General features: G+C 35.9%; 1 protein-coding gene across 1 annotated transcript; it reads left to right on the top strand.

Annotated features, from left to right (window-relative positions):
* Nucleotides 1–1,020: 1,020 nt before the first annotated feature.
* EXOSC2 (exosome component 2) lies at nt 1,021–15,647 on the top strand. Its single transcript, XM_051980202.1, has 9 exons — nt 1,021–1,155; nt 1,933–2,034; nt 3,106–3,151; nt 4,247–4,336; nt 6,684–6,749; nt 7,312–7,380; nt 8,723–8,899; nt 10,266–10,394; nt 11,955–15,647. Exons 1-9 carry the CDS (start codon nt 1,034–1,036, stop codon nt 12,033–12,035), a joined length of 882 nt encoding a protein of 293 aa, XP_051836162.1. The 5' UTR covers nt 1,021–1,033; the 3' UTR covers nt 12,036–15,647.
* The last annotated feature ends 3,820 nt before the right edge of the window (nt 15,648–19,467 follow it).

The following is a 19,467-nucleotide window of genomic DNA, read 5'->3' on the forward strand; positions in this document are numbered from 1 at the left end:
AAGGAATTGAGTTCTAAATTCTCTCCTTCCTCTCGCCATTCCCCACTATTTGAGAAGGCAAGAAATATGGTATTGCTTATATGTGTGTAGTTGTGCAAAATATATTTCCATATTAGTCGTGTTGCAAAAAAAGTGAACACACACAAAAATCCCAAGAAAAATAAAGTAAGAAAAGTATGCTTCAAACTACACCCAGAATTTGTCAGCTCCCTCTGGAGGTGGATAGCATTTTTCAACATTGTTTTGATCAGGAGTAGCTGAGTCTTTCCCAGTATATTGTTCTTAAACTATTGCCATTACCGTATAGGATGCTCTGTTTTGCTCACTTTACTTTGCATCAGTTCCTAACAGTCTTCCCAGGTTTTTCTTATAGCACACTACAATCACAAATCGTCACTTGTCCAATCATTGATGGGTTTCCCCTCAATTTCCAAACCTTTGCCACCACAAAAAAGCTGCTACAAATACTTTTGCATAAATAGGGTCTTTTCCCTTTTCTTTATTTTCTTTTTCACACAGACCTAATAGTCTAATAATGGCATTACCAGGCCAACGGATTCAAAACAGTCCTAGCGACCCGGGGCAGTTACAAACTGTACTCCGGAATGGTTGGATTAGTTCACCAGCAGTGCTTCGGTGTTCCAATTTCCCCACATTCTCGCCAACATCTGTAACTTTCTTTTTCTGTCATATTAGCTTGAAGATTCTCCATCCATATACCCTTTCACCATTGTAATGAAGTCATTGTACTGAAACCACATTGGTGGGGTAGGGGTCGCCAGTTGTACACAGTGGAACTTTACTTTTCCTTGCCCCTTCATTTTCAGTACTTGAACGATCCCTACTCCTTCACGCCAATAACAAACAGGGCCGTCTAGTAGCGGATCCCCGTTGAGTTACTTAAGTGCCGCCCCCCTCCGTCCCGCCTCCCGCTTTGCTCCGCCCTATTCCGTTTTCTGGCTGCCAGTAGTTATGGAACCGGAAGCAGCTTCTCTAGGGCCAGGCGCGCTTGCGCGGTCCTGTGAGCGTCAAGATGGCGATGGAGATTCGGCTTCCTGTGGCCCGCCAGCGGCTACCTGAGAGCTTGGACAGGGACACGCAAAAGCACTTGGTGGTTCCCGGGGACACGATTACCACAGATACCGGCTTCATGCGGTGCGTGGCAGGGCTGCGGGTGGGCGTTCTTAAAGCTCGCCTTAACTTGCCTCTTGGGCTTTTGCTTTCCCTTCCCTAAGACTCACGAGTCCCCTACTGTCTCCTCCGTTCCTAACTATTCCTCCATATCCCTGGTCCCTTGTGGCTCTTCGTGTGCCAACACATCCTGTATCTTTGGTCTTGTGTGTCTCTACATGTCTGGGGGCCTGTGACATGTCCTTGTGTCTCTGATCCTCCGTGTCCCTCTCCTGCAGGTCCCCACGTGTCCCCACGTATCCCTGTGTGCGCCTACAAGTCCCATTGTTGTTCCTGTGCCACTTCGTATTCCTGCATGTCCCCTTTTCTCTCTTGTCCATTTGGCTCTGTGTGTCCAACATGTCCCTGTGTTCCGGGTCTCTGTTCCTACGGGCCCCTCATGTCCGTGGCTCTCGTGTGCCCCTACGTGTCCCTGTCTTTTTCCGTGTGCCTTTTTTCTCTGAGTGTCCTTGCATGTGCCCAGGTTTCTTCAAACCTGTTCCTGTATAGCCTTGTGTTTCTATTCCTTGACCCTACACGTGCCCTCCTGTCCATCTTCCCAGTGTCCATGCATCTACCACTCAGTCAGCAAACATTTATTAAGCACCTCCTGTGTGCCAGGAACTGTGCTAAATGATATGGGGGCAAAGAAATGCAAAAACAGTTGGTGCCCTCAAATAGCAAGGGCTGTTTTATCCTGATGGAGAGAGTGGAGTGCCCTTGGGTCTTGAATAATAATTATGTTGTGTTTTTTTTCCACAGGGGCCATGGTACCTATATGGGAGATGAGAAGCTTATAGCATCTGTGGCAGGCTCTGTGGAGAGAGTAAACAAGCTGATTTGTGTGAAAGCTTTGAAAACAAGGTGTGTTTACTCATTCTTCCAGCTGGCAGGTTACAGAAGCTGTGCCTTTGGAGGGAGGGCCCATCCATGTAGATTTGTAAGTCATTAGGACCAGAGATACAATTGGAGGAAATGTGGAAATGTGGAGAGAGCCTAAATCTTTTGTTTGAATATAGTTAAGTGCAAATGACATTAGCAGAAACTTCTAGAGAAGTATAATTGTGACAGGAATGGGAATAGACCAAAACTTTTATTTGGTTCTTGAGGTTGTTCTTGGTTTCTTTAACTTCAGATGAACACATCTCTTGTATAGCTATAATTTTCTTTGTTAGGTTATGTAGAGGTTTCACATTTGTGCTTGTTAGTTCTGTAGTAAATTCCAGAAAAAATAAACCACTCTCTAATTGGTATATTTATGGAGCATCCACTGTGTTCAAGGTATTCTTGTTGTTATAGGAAAGTAAAATATACCCAAAGACCTCAAGGGACTTGTAGTCTCATTGGGCTTAAATGCATAAAAAACTCAGTGATACAGAAGAGTTAAATGAAACAATACAAGAGAGGTCATAAAGAAATATGTAGTTAATTATTAGTCAAAATAATTACAAACTTTGATCAATGCATTGAACAATTGTGACTTTAGAAAACTGATGAAGAAATGTGCCATACACTTCTTGTCAAGAAAATGATGGTCTAGAAATACAGGATAAGATATATATTTTCAAATATGGCTAGTATATTGAATTGTTTTGCTTAACTATATTAATTTGTCATGGAGGCTTTTTATTGGTTTTGAGAGTAGGCAATAATAGATTTATAGAAAAAAAGAAAAGAACATTGACAATTTTTTTTTAAAGTGCATAGAAAAAACTTCCAGTTGAGATACCTAGAACAGTTTTGCTACCACCATCTTAAATTTAATATATGCTTTGAAAACCCCAAACTGTTACAGAAATTTAAACTTTTATATAGACCTTGTTTTTAGTCATTTCTATGCTGAAATATACATGTATGTTCATGATTATTAAATTCATAGTAAAGGAAATTGAAAAAATTCAAATTTTCTAATGATTGACTTGTTGTCTCTTTCAGGTATAATGGTGAAGTGGGAGACATTGTGGTGGGGAGAATCACAGAGGTAAAGTTTCAGTGAAGTAGTTTGTCTTTTTTTTCCCCCTATTAATATTATTTTATTTTTAAAATTATATATAAGATAATTTTCAACATTTATTTATGTAAGAAAATCATTTTTTTTTCTCCCTCTCTTTTCAACCTTCTCCTTCTCCAAGACAGTAAGCAATCTGATATAGGTTATATGTGATCAATCATTTTAAACATATTTTCATATTAGTCATGTTGTGAAAGAAAAATCAGAACAGGCAGTTTGCTTTAGAAAAAGATCATTCTAAATTTCACAAGCAAAGTAAGGGAATATATATACATATATATATATAGTAGAAAATGATTATGTGTGAAACCATAAATTTCTTACATATTTCAGTCATCATGTTAACTTTTAAAGCTATTTTGCTTGTGCAAGTAAGTATAGTCAGGGCATTTGCCAAGCCCTAAAATGTATATATGATTCTGTATCTTGGACTTATCACCCTTCTGTCAGGAGGTAGGTATCATGTTTCATTGCTGGTGAACTTCTCTAGACTTGTGTGTGGTTAGTGGTGAAACAAGTCTTTTGAGTTGAATTTTTTTTTTTAAAGTTCACTTCATTCATCCTCAGTTCACACAAGTCTTTCTAACTTGCTCTGAAATATTTTCTTTCATCCTTTCTTACAGTTCAGTCTTCACTACTTTCCTATACTATAGGCTGTTTGGTGGTTCCCCAGTCATTTGAATGCCCCTTTCATTTCCAATTCTTTGCTACAACAGAGAGAACTGCTATAACTATTTTCATACATAGGGATTTTTCTCCTTTTCTTTGATGTCTTTGGTTTATAGGCTTAGACGTGTCATTGGTGGTTCAAATAATATATATAAACAATATGAGTGACATTTGGGGCAAAGATCCAAACTGTTTTTCAGAATGGCTGGACTAGTTCATAGAGATTATGTGCTTTAAAAAAAAGAAAAAATAGTCAAACTTGTGACACAATCTTTGGTAAAGGGCTGTCTTGTATTGTTTAACACATGATGAGTTAAATTATATTTTACTTTGTTTTTGCTGCAGGAATTCAGACTGTAATTTTTGGGGCCACAACCTTACTTTCTTACTTTGTAGGTTCAGCAGAAGCGGTGGAAGGTAGAGACCAATTCTAGGCTGGATTCAGTCTTGCTTCTCTCATCCATGAATCTTCCTGGAGGAGAGCTGGTAAGTGCTTCCAGCTAAATTCCATTTTCCTGCTCACCAACCATAGCTGCCAAAGCTTAGGATTAAAACATTCTGTTTTATATGATCAAAGGAAGGGCTTAATTTTTCCAACAAAGGCATTGTTTATTCTGACTTTAATGTAATAGCAAGGACATCCTTGAGATGGAAGACTAATGGAATATTATCTGGGAGGCTAGGAACAACAGGAACTCAGACCCCTGCTTCTGTTTATTTCCATATTCCAAGTCTATAGTGCTCTACACAGACAAATATGTTTTTGGAAATTAAATTTTAGTATATAGACTCATGATGTAAGTTTATTACGAGAAGCTTTCTTTAAAAGAATCATATAACAAGCCTTTTAAAAAGTTGTTTAAAATCCTAATTTTTCTATCTTTATGTAGCGGGATTTTCATATCTGGGTGCTCTTATGCAGAGTTCCTTTGGATAGTCATTGGCAGTCTTAGGGTAGAGTAGAAGAAAGAGGAGGAGGATTTCAAAATCTCTGTTGCAAGAGAGCTCAGAAATCATCAAATTCATCCTGTATCTGAACAGAAGTACTTTCTACCTCTTCTCTGACAAATGGTCACCTATCCTGTGCTTGATGACTTCCATTAATGGGGAACTAACAAGTTCCTGAGGCAGCCCGTGCCATCACAAGCAGCATGTTCCTATCCTGAGCGCCAGATCTGTGTCTCTGCTACTTTACAGTTACGACAGTGATGGCCACAGCCATTGTGCTCAGGTAGTGGTTACTTGTGACTCAGGCATTTTAAGTCATATTGTCATTTTGTAGATTAGAAAACAAGCTCAAGAGGTGTAGTCTAGATAAGTTAGCATCAGAGATGGAATTCAACCCGACTGCTTCCCTTTTCCATTGAGGCATGATAACTTCAACCTGTTGTTCATGGTGTTCCCCTCTGAGGCTGAATAGGACAAATCTAAATCTTTTTTGTGCCAGTCCAGGCTACAAGTATGTATTAAGTGACTTGTATGTACCACAAACTTGTTAAGTGCTGGTGACAGCCATATGAAGACTGCTGATATGTCTCTTCCCTCAAAGTCTCTTTTCCTTCAGATATTTGCTAGTCATTCAATCCTCTAGCTTCTTCAGCATCTGGGTCTCCCCCCTCTGCCAACTTTGTGTCCTTAAAAATACTTAATAACAAAAAAACTTAATAACAATAATAATTCACTCTTAATATAACCAGCAAAGAATATATCGTGACTATTACCTCCTATTTATTGGACACTGGACCACTCACTTTGTTCAATCCAAAATTAGATTAACTTTTTTGACTTGCTTTGCCTTACTGTAGTTGACTCCTTGAAATTAGAACCTCATTAAAACTTCCCAAACTATTGTCTTTGTAGAATTTTCCCATCCTACACTTGTGAATTTTTTTTGTATAGGATTTTATATTTCTATTAAATTTCCATCCCAAGAAGCCTGGCTGTGACCTTCTTTAAGCCCATCACCTCTTGTTGCTCTATGCCAGGCCTGAGACCAAAAGTTGCAGAACAAATGCTGATCTTTCTTGGTTTAGAGGAGTTTCCTCTAGGAGTTCCCTATACCAACAAAATCCAACATTTGGTTCTCAGCCAAATGAAAACAAGATAAAACAAACATCAGCTTATTAGATGTACCTCTCTGTTCCATCCTGGCTAGATCCTTTTGTGTCCTAATTGTGCTAGGTTTCCCTTCCAACTTTGTGTTATCTGAAAATTGGACATGAAAGGAAGGGGGGTGGAGAAACAAGAGACAGAAAGACAGAGAGGTGGCTACTTTTGATTGATTGAGGTATCATAATTCTGCTGCTGTGCTTAAGAAATGAAAGAGGCCCCTCTGAATAATATAATACAGACCTCTTTATTTTTTATAGATGGGTAGACTAGCATACAGAGAGGGACAAAGCAACAAGATTAGACTAGGATTCTTAAGATCCTTCTGATTCTTCCATTGCCACAGTTATTTTGGGGGATTATAGGATTCTAGATTTAGGGCCGGGAAGGACCTTATAGGCCATCTCATTTTATAGATAAGGAACTGAGAAGCTTGCCCAGGGTCATCCACATAGCCAGTGTCTATTCAAGATTCAAATTTGAATCTTCCAGAATTTTGGATACTGCCATCTTCACTGTGATCCCAAGATGCCTAAGACAGTTCAGGGCATCCTGGCATCTTGGTAGTTGATGTTATTTGATTATTAAGCTACCCTAAGACTTTTGGGATACCTTGTATAGCTCTAGTATATATCTTCAGAAGGAGAAAAAAGAAATAAGATCTGGGGAAATTTGTTTCTGTGAGTTGATGTAAATAATAGTTTTGTTTCTTTGTGTATTTCAGAGAAGAAGATCTGCAGAAGATGAACTTGCAATGAGGGACTTCTTACGGGAAGGGGACCTTATCAGTGTATCCTTAGATTTTGTAGTTTGGCACCTTCCTAGTTCTGTACAGAGTGACAAAAATATAGTTGAAATTGAATTTAAGTGATGTGATAAGCCTAAGAATTTTCACAGTCACGTGTGAACTTAAAACCAAGGTTATGGATGCTGATGAATCATTTCTTCACTTTTCTCATGAATTCTGTCATCTCTTTTATATACCACCTAGTCTGGCTCAGCTATTTCTTTGTGACAAGTTCGTGGTAACCTGAACTTTAGGTTAGATGGGAAAATTCACTTTAACTACAAGGTGGCCATTTATCCCCATGAAAAAGCGTGGTTTTTTCAGAACAAGATGTCAATTATGGCTAAAGGAGAATGGGTAGGTCATAGTATTCCTAATTAGTGTGGTTAGAACCAGAACAAGTTTTCAGGGAGGGAATGTTGAAAATGGAAAATAAATCAAACCAAGGTGAGGTTTGTATATGAGGGAAGGGAATGTGGGATGGGGGTGATGAGAAAGTATTTTAAAATGAGAATGGAGAGGTATAAGTTGCAGACTACAGTTACTTCCTTCATCACTAGGCTAGGCTGAAGTCCAGGCTGTATTTTCTGATGGTGCTGTGTCTCTACATACCCGGAGTCTAAAGTATGGAAAAGTGAGTAGTATTTTTAAAGCCTTCTTACTGCCATTTTCATCCTCTTTATGATAGGGCCTGCAAGACTTTCTGAATCCCTGGTACAATCTGTAACCCTCTGAGCCTTTTAGAAATGGGAATTTGGGCTTGGTACCACACATATCATTTTGACCCCAGTGTTCTGTGGCTTAAGATCAGAAGAGGTCAGAAGCAACATGTGTGGAATATCCTTGAAACTATGATATTGGAGAAACTGAAAAAAATCTTGCTTCTCTGACAGAAGAATGATTCTCCCTTGAACTTGCTTTAGTGAAATTGGAGCCACTGTAGTCCATAAAACATTGTTAATGCCATTCCTTCTTAGGGAAAATAAATTCACAGTGCCACCTAATCTAGGTTGGATAAAATAGAGGGCTTTAAGATAATATAAATATTTAAAAATATAAATAATATTGCTTGTGGTAAGATTAATTTTGTTACTTGAACTCTCAAAATGGTATTCTGTGCAGGAGTAGAGATCTCTAGGAGGTTCAAGTTATTATCAGGCTATATTATTAAAATGTCTTTTTTTTAAAAAAACATTTTCTTTAAAAAAACAAAACCTATGATATAGTAGGGTTTATATGTTTTTAATTTTTTGAAGTAGAACAAAGAAATCTTTCCTTGGGAAAGTTGTTACATCTCCCAGTATTCCAAAATCTTCAAATATGGAACGAAACTCTGTTTTACATTGTGGGCTGCCATCCTCTTTGTTGAAGATAATGCTACCAAAATCTTTGTTGTGAGGGCTGGATTTGCCATTATCTTCTTCCTTGGGCAGGGAATGACAAGGGAATGGGACAAAACCAACTGGTGATAAAAGCCTTAACTTTAGCTGAATTGCATCAGGGATTTAATTGCACTAAAGTGATACAGACTGTTGAATGATTCTGATTTTAAAAAGTTTTCAATAGCCAGCAGATATTAAACATGTATAATGTTTATACAATATATGAACGTGATGTAGAAATTGAATTTTAAGCCATCATATAGATTCTATTGTACAAAAATTTAGCTTTTGATATATATAATATATATAATGTGTATATATATATGCATAATATATATACATACATACACACAAAAATTTACACTTAAATAATCACACATGTTTGTATTTGCATGTATATACATGTGAGATAATAGTTGCTTTTGGGCAGGCAAATCTGGAATGGGAAAGGACTTCCGATTATACCTAGTCTATAATCAACTTCAACTCTGAATGAAATTTTTATTTTAATTTTCACTTGTATATGATATATACAAGGACAACCTCTGCTGATTTATTAATAATAAATTCATTATTTATTTATTTATATCTTAGCTTGGGCAGGGAGTTCTTGTCCAGGTTTCCCCTTCTCTGGTGAAACGACAGAAGACCCATTTCCATGACTTGCCTTGTGGTGCCTCTGTGATTTTGGGCAATAATGGCTTCATCTGGATCTACCCAACTCCTGAGCAGAGAGAAGAAGAAGTAGGGGGTTTTATTGCCAATCTAGAGGTGAGAAGTCAGATTATTACCAGTGTGTAAATAACTGATAACTGAAAGAATTCTGACACAATTAGTTCTTTCTCTGGGTGTGGATAACATTTTTCATTATAAGTTCTTTAGAGTTGTCTTGGATCATTGTATTGCTAAGAATTGCAGTCATTTACAGCTGATCATCTTGTTGCTGTTAATTTGTACATAGTACATTTCACTTTGCATAAGCTCATGGAGGACTTTCCATATTTTTATGAAAGCATCCTGCTCATCATTTCCATAGAACAATAATATTCCATCATAATCACATATCTCAATTTGTTCAGCCATTCCCTAATTGATGGGCATCCCCTCAATTTCTAGTTCTTTGCCCAGAGAAAAGAGCTGTGTAACTATTTTTATACCAAAAGTCCTTTTCCTGTTTTGTTTTGTTTTTAATCTCTTTTGGGATATGTGCCTATTAGTGGCATTGTTAGGTGAAAGGATATGTGTGGTTTATAGCCCTTTGTGCAGAGTTCCAAATTGCTCTCCAGAATGGTTGAAACTGAAAGAATTTTGGGTGTGTGTGGCTTGTTTCTAACCTGCCTATTGATGGATATGTTCTGAATTGCCTTGAGAGCTATATATCCCACATCATTCTTTGTTCAGAAAAGATTTACATTTTTGACCAGTTGATTGTTAGCCAAAAATAATAGGCAGGCCTAGGGTGGTATCCAAATATTTTACTTCATAATGAATGAGATGAACACATCCTTATTCATCTCTTTTGGATCATTCTCTTCAATGTAATTAATTTAGACTCGACTCATTCAGCCATTGTTTATCAAGTGCTTACTATGTACAAAGTCTTGTGGCGAATCTAAATGATAGTTGAGAATAGATTTGACATGTGCTATCTCATTGGATCCCCACAAGAACTCTGTGAGGGGGGTAATGAAAATATTATTCTCACTTTGCAGATAAAGAAATATTTAGGGTGATTAAATGAGCCCTTATGGATCTTATAGTTAAGTTGATAAGATGAGACATTTACATGAATATGTAATGAGATAGATTCTTTGATATGTAGAAATTGCTATGTGAGTGTAAAAGAGAGTATAGCTTCTGCATGGGGGCATTTAGGGAATACTTCATGAACAAGTTGTCTGAGTTGGGGCTTGAATGATGGGTCAGAATTAAAGCTGGTGGGAGTGCAAGATCAGGGGGTAGCATGAGGAAATTGGAACTATCAGATCTGTCCTTTTTTTCTAATGTATGGTTTAAGTTTTGATCTTGTCACTTTTTGGGGGGGTCATTTTTGTCCTGTGTCTTTATGTGGTTGACACTGAGTGCATTTTTCTTTTTTTTTTTTTTTTCCCCCAACTTCTTCTTCCTTTATCTTTAGCCAGTACCACTCTCTGATCGGGAGGTGATTTCTCGACTCCGAAATTGTATTGTTGCCCTGGTGGCTCAGAAGATGATGTTATTTGACACTAGCCTTTTGTACTGCTATGAAGCATCTCTTTCCCATCAGGTATTCAGTTGGGTTGTTCTCCATATTTCACTATCTGCTCTAAACAGTTTTATAGCAAAAATGAGATAAGGTTCTCTCTCTTAATCACATCAAAGGCATTGAGCAGTTTTCCCAAATGTACTTCTGTATATTAGTGTGAAAACATATGGTGAAAATCTGACTCACACAGCTGCCTCCTTATTAAATGTTTTGTATTATCCTCCTTATTTATAAATGAGCAAATTTTTGGGATTTTTTTCATCATCTGGCAATTACAAGATCAGGTAGGATAAATGTTTATTAGTTCCGGGGGGACAGCTTAGTGGCAGAATGTCAGAGTCTGGGCCCGAATCAGGAGATCCCAGTTCAAATCTGGTCTCAAACACTAACTGTGTGTGACCTTGGACAAATCACTTAATTCTGTTTATCTCACTTTCCTCCTCTGTAAAACGTGCCAGAAAGGGAAATGGCAAATCACTTCATTATCTTTGTCAAGAAAAGCCCAAATGGGGTCATAAAGTGTTGGGCATGACTGAAAAATGATTCCATAACAGATTAGTTCCAGGTTTTACTGCTTAGGTTTCTTAATTTCTCATAAAATAGTATCTTTATACTGGTCAACAGAGAGAATCCTTCTGGTTTATTAAGCTAATGCTGTAATTTCAGCAATTTCTGTCCATCCCTTACCCCTCATATCCAGTCAAATACCAAATCTTGCTGTTTCTACCTTACCATATCTCCTGTATTTATCTGATTCTCTCTAGTTCCTGAGCTACCTTCCTAGTTCAGCCGTTTATCATCTTTTACCTGAATTATTGTAACAGTTTCTCAACTGAAAGCTCTGTCTTAAATCTCTGCCTTGTCCAAATCATCCTCCTTCCACACAGCTGCTAATATGACTTTGCTAACATGCAGATTTGACGATCACTCCCTGTGAAACTACAGTTATTCCCTTTTATTTTTAGAATAAAATAAAGTGTTTGATTTTCAAATACTTTCACAACTTGGCCCCAACCTATCTGTTTAACTTTATTTTGCATTATTTTGTTTCAAGTACTCCACAGTCCAAACTGAATGAGAAACTCAGTTTCTCACATATATAACTCCATCTCCCACCTCCACATCTTTGTATCAGCTGTTCCACATACTTAGAATGTAATCCCTTATCATATTTAACTCTTAGGACCCTGTATTTCCTTCAAAACTGCTCAATGTATTACAATGAAACTTTTTGTGTTCTTTTCTATATTCCCAAGGCCTCCTCTCTTCAAAAATTTGCCTTATATTTATATTGTGAATACTTATATTGACTTTCCAGTTCAGAATTCTTTAAGAGCAAGAGATGTTTCATTTTTGTCTTTGTATCTCTGTTTTCAACCACAATGCTTAGTGCATAGTAGGAATTTAATAAAAGTTTGTTATTGTAACTTATAGCCTATTCTGTTTTCTGGGCCAGTTTCTTTTATTTCTTCCTTTTGTATTAGTTTGTTTTCTTTGTGTTAGGTGTAATTTATAAAACTTGATTGTATGCTTCATTTTGGTTTCTTATCTGTATGAGCAATTTTCTCTTTTCTCTTTTAGATCAAGGACATTTTAAAACCAGAGATAATGGAAGAAATTGTAATGGAAACTCGACAGAGACTTTTGGAACAGGAGGGATAAGGAAAGGAATCTGGAGATCAAGAATGCTATATGTTTTTGGCTGATGCAGTTCTTGGGTAGAGCTTAGTTCTGTGTCTGGTTCTTAGTTGGAACATGGCAGTTTTTTAGATAGAAATTTTGATCAATAAATGCAAAGAATACACTGTGATGGACACCTAGCATTAAGCTAAATGAGGAGCCAAGAAAAGAATCATTTCATCAACACTGACAGGCATCCTTCTCTTACCTATAGCTATTCTATCCTTTTTATCAGGGTGTTAAGAACATAAGTGGAAAATTGTGCCTTTGGACTCTTTAGTTATAGTTTGAGTCCAAGCACTAGATGGCAGTTTCAACTGATTAAAATTATGTGATATTCCCTGTCAGACTGTGTTTCACTTCTTGGAATAGTAAAGAGAATCCTTTGTTTTCCACCCACCATCATTCAAACATAACAATGTAAATAAACCCAGTGACCCATGAAATTGGCCCTATAAAAGACATAGCAACTCTGACCCCAAATGTTACTTTTCAGGCTTGCTTTTTTAAGCAAAAACATCACATTCCACTTGTATTTTAATCAGTTTTTTTTATATTTAAATCTAAATAGTGGCAACTTACCCAATTGGAATTTTGCATTCCATTTAATGGACTACTTTAAAAGTATAGATTTAACTTTGATGAACATTGCCTTACAACTCTGAGATTGGATTTTAGATTCATCTTTTAAAGAGTGGAATTCTCTTCATCAAATATCTTAGTTCTGCCCAGAAAGAGATTATTTATATAGACTCTGCTGGATACTTGAATTGCCGTCATTGATTTACAGTCACCTTCGAATGATGTTAGAATGAATTAATTGAGTGATAAAGGGGAACAAAATGAAGCAGAGACAATAATTTTGATACAGCTTTTTGGGGGGACTTAGGAATTCCTGTGCAGTGTTTTTAATGTGCTTTTGGTTACGTTGTTGAAAGCTGTTTTTAAAAGTTTTCTAGGGGCAGCTAGATGGGGCAGTGGATAGAGCACTGGCCTGGAGTCAGGAAGACCTGAGTTCAAATCTGCCCTCAGACACTTAATACTTCCTATCCCTGTGATCCTGGACAAGTCACTTAATACCAATTGCCTCAGCAAAAAAAAAAAAGAAAGAAAGAAAGAAAGAAAAAGTCTATATGTGTACATTATGTTTTGTTACACTGGTGGAAATCCTAGAATTTGGTTTCTGCTTTTTTGTTGGGGGCTAATATGAGTGAAGGGTGGCTGCTGACAGTTTTGTCACATCACACCCTACCTGAATAATTTGAAAGAAAAATGCAATAGCCTTTTATTTGTTCTTTGGGTTACATTTTCCCACACTGAATTTGACTATACATTGGATAAATTTTCTTGGAAGAATACATTAGTTTTCCTTATATAGTTTCTCATGATCTCAAACATGTCACTCTTGTCCCTAGTTTCTGGCACTCAGTCTGTTTTGAGTGAGTTTTCATAGTGAAATGATTTCTGTAGCTGTGTTTTCAACTTCTACTTAATAGTTCTCTGTATTTTTAAAGAATAATTTTCTAAGGGGCAGCTAGGTGGCACAGTAGATAGAACACCAGCCCTGAAGTTAGAAGGACCTGAGTTCAAATGTGAGCTCAGATACTTAACTTTTTCTAGCTGTGTGACCCTGGGCAAGTCACTTAACCTAAATTGCCTCAGGGGGAAAAAAAAGAATTTTCTAGCTCATAATATGAGAGAAATGAAAGGAAGCTTGCTTGTGGTCTAACAGGCCTGATTGAGGGGTTTTGTTTGGGACTAGATTGTAAGCCCCTTAAGGGCAGGGACCATGTTATGTTGCTGTGCATACATTGATATTCAGTAAATATTTGTTGAAAAAAATTTTTTTGCCATTAAAACATGAGATTTTATTAGCACAAAGAACTTCTGATATGGAAACTCACTTCACAAAACAAATTCCTTAAAAATGCAGATTTGTAATGTAACAAGTCTTAAGAGGATTGCTTGAAGTACTAAGAAATTAATTAATTAATACAAATAATATGTTTTAGAGGCAGACCTTGAATCCAAGTCTTTCTCAAATGCCAAATAAATTTTAGTTAACTATTACATAGAAATAGCTGGTAACTTTTTTATTGACATTTATTTTTAGATTATGTTCAGTACGGAACATATCCCTTTCTCCTCCCTTCCCCAGTGAACCATAACAGAATTTTTAAAATGGAAAAAAAAAAAGTACTTTAGCAAAACTAAGATCAAATGAGTCTAACATGATATGTAGTGTCCCACACTCATGGCTTCTGTTTCTGTGAAGAAGCTAGCAAGATACCTTTCTCAACTCTTAAGTCAAAGCATTGTTACTATAATTACAAGCCATATGCTTTATCCTTTTATTCTTTCCTTTTACATTATAATGGAATGTATTTTTTCTTTGATCTTGCTTTCTTTACCTACCTCCTGTCTTTACATGCTCCTCTGAATTCTTCATATTCCTTGTCTCTTGCAATGCAGCACCCCAGTGGTTATCAAGCTTTTTTTGTTCACAGCACAGTATTCTTTGCTTGTGGGTATCTGTAGCTCACTGAACATTTAAGTTGGCAGCACAATGGAAGATTTGAACATGCATAGTTTCCCCTCAATAAGAGTAGTCATTTTTGTTGAATTCTTTGTAAATTCTTCGAAAGGTCTACTGTGTTTTTATTGGGTAAAGCAAGTTTTATTTTGCGAGTACTATATTTATTATACTGTGCTGTGTAAGTAAAATACATATATCAGTAATAACATGACATCCAAAATTTCATGACCCACTCAGTAAATATGAGCCAGTCCCTTTATTTTGCCATTCCTAAATCAGTGGACAGCATTTTATTTTTCTACAATAAAAGTGCTGCTATGAATATTTTGATGTACATGACACCTTTCTAACTGATCTTCTTGGGATATATACATGCCTAGAAGTGGGATCTCTAAGTCAAAAGATATGAACATTTTTGTTACTTTTTAAGTATAATTCCAAATTGCTTTCCAGATGGATCAGTTCACAGTTCTACCAGCAATATATTACCATGCCTGTCTTTCCAGAATGTTTGAGTCTTGATTATCCCCATTTTTATCTTTACCAATTTGTGAGGTGTGAGATAAAACCTCTGAATTGTTTTGATTTACATTCTTCTTATTGGTGGTTTGGAGAAGTCTTTTGTTTGATTACTTTAGTTGAAATTCTTCTTTTGAGAATTGTATATGTCCTTTGGAGGATGGCAGTATTTAATCTATGTTACTAAATCACTATAACCATAATTATTTTACAATTTAGTTACTGTCTGTGGCCACGAGAGGGGGATGTTGTTCAGTGAATCAACTAGATAAGTATTTATTGGGAAAAATCCACAAAGTTTTTGTTTTTGTTTTTTAAAAATATCGACAGTTTTCTATTTTGGATTTGACAATAAACAAATGTGAATGTTTCTATATGCAAAGAGGAAGAAAAAAATCTGAATATTATGTATAGTGTTTTTAAAAAGGTGTACATTAAATTTAACAGTATCAGTACTACTGCCCTTTCTGAACTTTATTCTGTGTATCTTTTTTAAAATAAATTTTTATTGATGTCTTTTGTTTTTTAAAAAAACAGAATTTTCCTTGTGTATCTTATATTTTTTCTCCCAGAGAGCCATTCTACATAGCAAATATTTTTAAATCGGTAAAACTGAGCAGTATATTGCAAAAGTATGACTATATTTTCAACATGTTACATTTGTGGACCTGCTGCCTCTGTAAAGGGGTAAGGTAGGAAATATCTTTAAATCTTTTGTTTGGAGCCATTCTTGTTCTTTGTAATTTTGCTACATTTACTTGTTTTAGTGGTGGTTCCCATTTACATTGTTCAAATTATTGTTTATATTGTTATTTTGGCTTTGTTTACTTCATTCTGCATCATTTCAAATAGATATTTCCATGTATCCCTGCATTCATCTTATTCTTAGTTTTCTTGTTTATCCCCCTTTAAGCTTCTAATGTTTATTTTTGCTTTGTCTTTCAGATAGGGATTACAAATCCTGCTCTTTTAGATTCCGTTGATGCAGTTAATTTTGCTTCAGTCTCTCATTTTTATTCTATGTATATCTTTGTTTTTTAAGATGTGTTTCTTGTAAGCAACAGAATGTGAGGGTTTGTTTTCTCATTCAACCTGTCATTTTTCCATTTTATTGGATTGTTTAATTCATCCACATTTAAAAAGACAGGAGTAGTTTATATTTTCCTCCATTTGTCTCTAATATTTTTCTTCCCCAAGTTAGAATTTTTTTCTCCTTCCTCTATAAGGACAATACTTTATCTCTTAATTTATTTTGGCTTAATTGACTTTATAAGCTACGTAATTTCTGTCAGTTTTTCCCTCACTCTTAAACCTTTCTGCTTTTCTACACGTCACCCTTTTCCCCAGTTTTAGATATTTGCTTTATTACTTTATTTTTCTTTTATCTATTTTTCTGATTTTCCATCTTTTTCCCTAATAAGTACCCAATTCTTCTTTCTCTTCTTCAGCTTGTTTTTGTTTTTCTGTGCCTTTTTTCTAAAAAAAAAAAAAAAAAAATCTCTTGTTCTCTTCATGGTTTCTTTTCCATTTCTATTTATTTATCCTAGACTTTTATTTTTTGATTCATGGACTACACATTGATTTAAACTGGCCTTAAGTCTTTGAGCTCCTCATCTGAACTGTTTCTATGTTATTACCTTGTAGATCTTGACTCCTGGCCCTCTTATGTCGTGCTTCATTCTTAAAAACACTGATTCCTGCAGGTAATAAAAGTATTTCCTGTAGTAGTAATTTTCACTTCCCTGCTTCTGCAGTTTATTATTACCTTTTGTCTTCTTCCACAACAATTTTTTCCCATTTGCTATGAAATCTCTCAAGATCATTGCCCCCCCACTCTTCTGGGTACCACTTTCCCCCCCACTTTGGAGCTGTCATCCTCTTCTCCTGAAATTGGATGAATGGTGTCTCTAAGCACCAAATCCCTGCAAATTATACCTATCATAAGAATTCTATCTCCTATTTCTTGTACAGCATGATAATTGTGGAAATATGTATAGAAGAATTGCACATGTTTAACATATTTCGAATAATTTGCCATCTAGGGGAAGGGGAGGTTAAAAAATTTGGAACACAAGGTTTTGCAAGGGTGAATGTTGAAAATTATGCATATGTTTTGAAAATCAAAAGCTTTAATTTAAAAAAAAGATGATCAGTGGAATGATTTCAGAAAGGTCTAGTGAGACATACATAAACTGATGCTAAGGAAAATGAGCAGAATGAGGAGATCATTGTACATGGTAACAACAAGATTGTATGATGATGATCAATTCTGATGGATGTGGCTCTTCATAGCAAAGATGATTCAGGCCCATTCCAATGATTTTGTGATGAAGAGAGGCATCTACACCCAAAGAGTGGAGCACAACATAGCATTTTACCTTTTTAAAAAACTTGGTTTTTACTTGCTTTTTCTTCTTTTTCACTTTTCCCTTTTTGATCTGAATTTTTTTGTGCAACATGATAATTGTGAAAATATGTTTAGAAGAATTGCATATATTTAACATATATTGGATTGCTTGCTGTCGGGGGAAGGAGATGAGGGAGGGAAGGTAGAAAAAATTTGGAATACAAGATTTTGCAAGTTGAATGTTGATAACTATCTTTGCATATATTTTGAAAATAAAAAGCTATTTAAAAGGGTGTGCTCCTTTCTGTCTCCATTTTGCTTTCTTTAGAGGTCTAAAAGTCTATCATGTCTGATTTTTCTGAGATTTTATTCATTACCTTTATTTGCTATTTTATAGTTAGGTTTATCTAGTTCTGAGAAAAGGATTAAAGCCCCTCACTACATTAGTTTTGTTGTCTATTTTCTCCTATAATTCATTTTTCCTTTGGGAGTTGGGGTGCTTTGCTATTTGGTGTATGTTTGTTTGGTATTGATATTACTTAATTGTCTCTGGTGCCTTTTGGCAAGGCTTAGTTTACCTACTTCTATTTTTAGTATTTTCTTTGTCTGATTTAAAAAAAAAAAATTTCTATCTTCAATCAAAAGAAATCTCCACTGTGTTCTTCAGTGATATTTCCCTCCCAACACTGAAACGACATTGCCTTCTCTCCCTTCGGTCTCCCCTCTCCTTTTTTTTTTTTTTTTTTTTTTTTTTTGCTGAGGCAATTGGGGTAAAGTGACTTCCCAGGGTCACACAGCTAGGAAGTGTTAAGTGTCTGTGACCAGATTTGAACTCAGGTTCTCCTGACTAAAGGGCTAGTGTAATATCCATTGCACCAACTAGCTGCCCCCTTCTCCCCTATTCTTTCCCTCCCACTCCCTTCCCCCAGTTTCAATCCCTCTTTTTGTCTCCTTGCCCATATTCTTCTGAGAGCATATAAAAGTTATTTTCTCTTTACTGTTTATGACTACCTTGATCAGAGTACAGGATTCTCTCTTTATCTTCTTTCCTCCTTTTATCTGACTTTAAGAATATTGATTTACCTATAGATGGTAGTATTGAAGTTTAGTCTATGATGCTTCAAACTTTCTTCACCATCACTATTTGACTTCTAATTTTGCCTTTGTTTTGTTTTGTAATTTTAGACAGTTTTAATGTTATTATTATTTTTGTTATTTTGTTGTTTTGTTAACTCTATTGGTACCTTTATTTTAGTGCTCCTCCGCCTCCCTGGGATAATTTTTTTTTTAACCTGTGCCTTCCTTGGTTGCTACATGTATTTGTCTTTCTTGTATTTTTGTTGCCTGAATGTTTGAAAAACAAACAATCTGCTCAAGTCTGGGTGTTTTTTATTTTCTGCTAGGAATATTTCAGGTGCTTCTAGGTTTTGTAATTTTTTTATAGGAGTAGCTTTAGTAAATGGGTAGGTTGTCTACAATTTATAGGGATGGAAGAGAATTAGGTAGAGTGAACCAAATGGTTGTATTGAGGATTTTACATAAGTTGGCAAAGCATGCTACTTGAGAGAAGTCCTAAGAGCAGCCTTGTTATATGGTTTACAGAAAGTTTAAAAACAAACAAAACCTCCCTCTTCAAACAATTATATCTCCAGGCCCATGTGTGGGTTAATGAGAAATGTGGATTATTTTTAAAAGAGTAAGCATAGCTTGTACATTAGATTTTAGTGTTTGCAATAGGAAGGATCTGATTATACACCACCACACTGTCTTAGGTTCTTCCATAAACTGTCCAAATAGTTCCTTAGTTCCTCTTTTATTACCTGCAGGAATCAGTGTTTCTAAAAATGAAGCACAACATAAATTTATTAAAGAAATTTTACTGCCTGCCTAGGTCCTGGACCACTTAAAATTAGAAAAAGAAAACATGTGTACAAAAAAAATCATAATTACATGATTCAAGATAAGGAATAGAAGGGGAAATGATAACAGATCGGTATTAGAGGAATTAATAG

The sequence above is a fragment of the Antechinus flavipes genome, chromosome 2, assembly GCF_016432865.1.
Source record: "Antechinus flavipes isolate AdamAnt ecotype Samford, QLD, Australia chromosome 2, AdamAnt_v2, whole genome shotgun sequence".
Taxonomy (NCBI): domain Eukaryota; kingdom Metazoa; phylum Chordata; class Mammalia; order Dasyuromorphia; family Dasyuridae; genus Antechinus; species Antechinus flavipes.

Bases quoted from the DNA above. Each gene is read 5' to 3' on its own strand.
- EXOSC2 (XM_051980202.1), top strand. From the start codon at position 1,034: ATGGCGATGGAGATTCGGCTTCCTGTGGCCCGCCAGCGGCTACCTGAG. The intron at 6,750-7,311 runs GTATCCTTAGAT...TCACTAGGCTAG, and splicing joins GGGAAGGGGACCTTATCAGT to GCTGAAGTCCAGGCTGTATT. The intron at 10,395-11,954 runs GTATTCAGTTGG...TTTCTCTTTTAG, and splicing joins AAGCATCTCTTTCCCATCAG to ATCAAGGACATTTTAAAACC.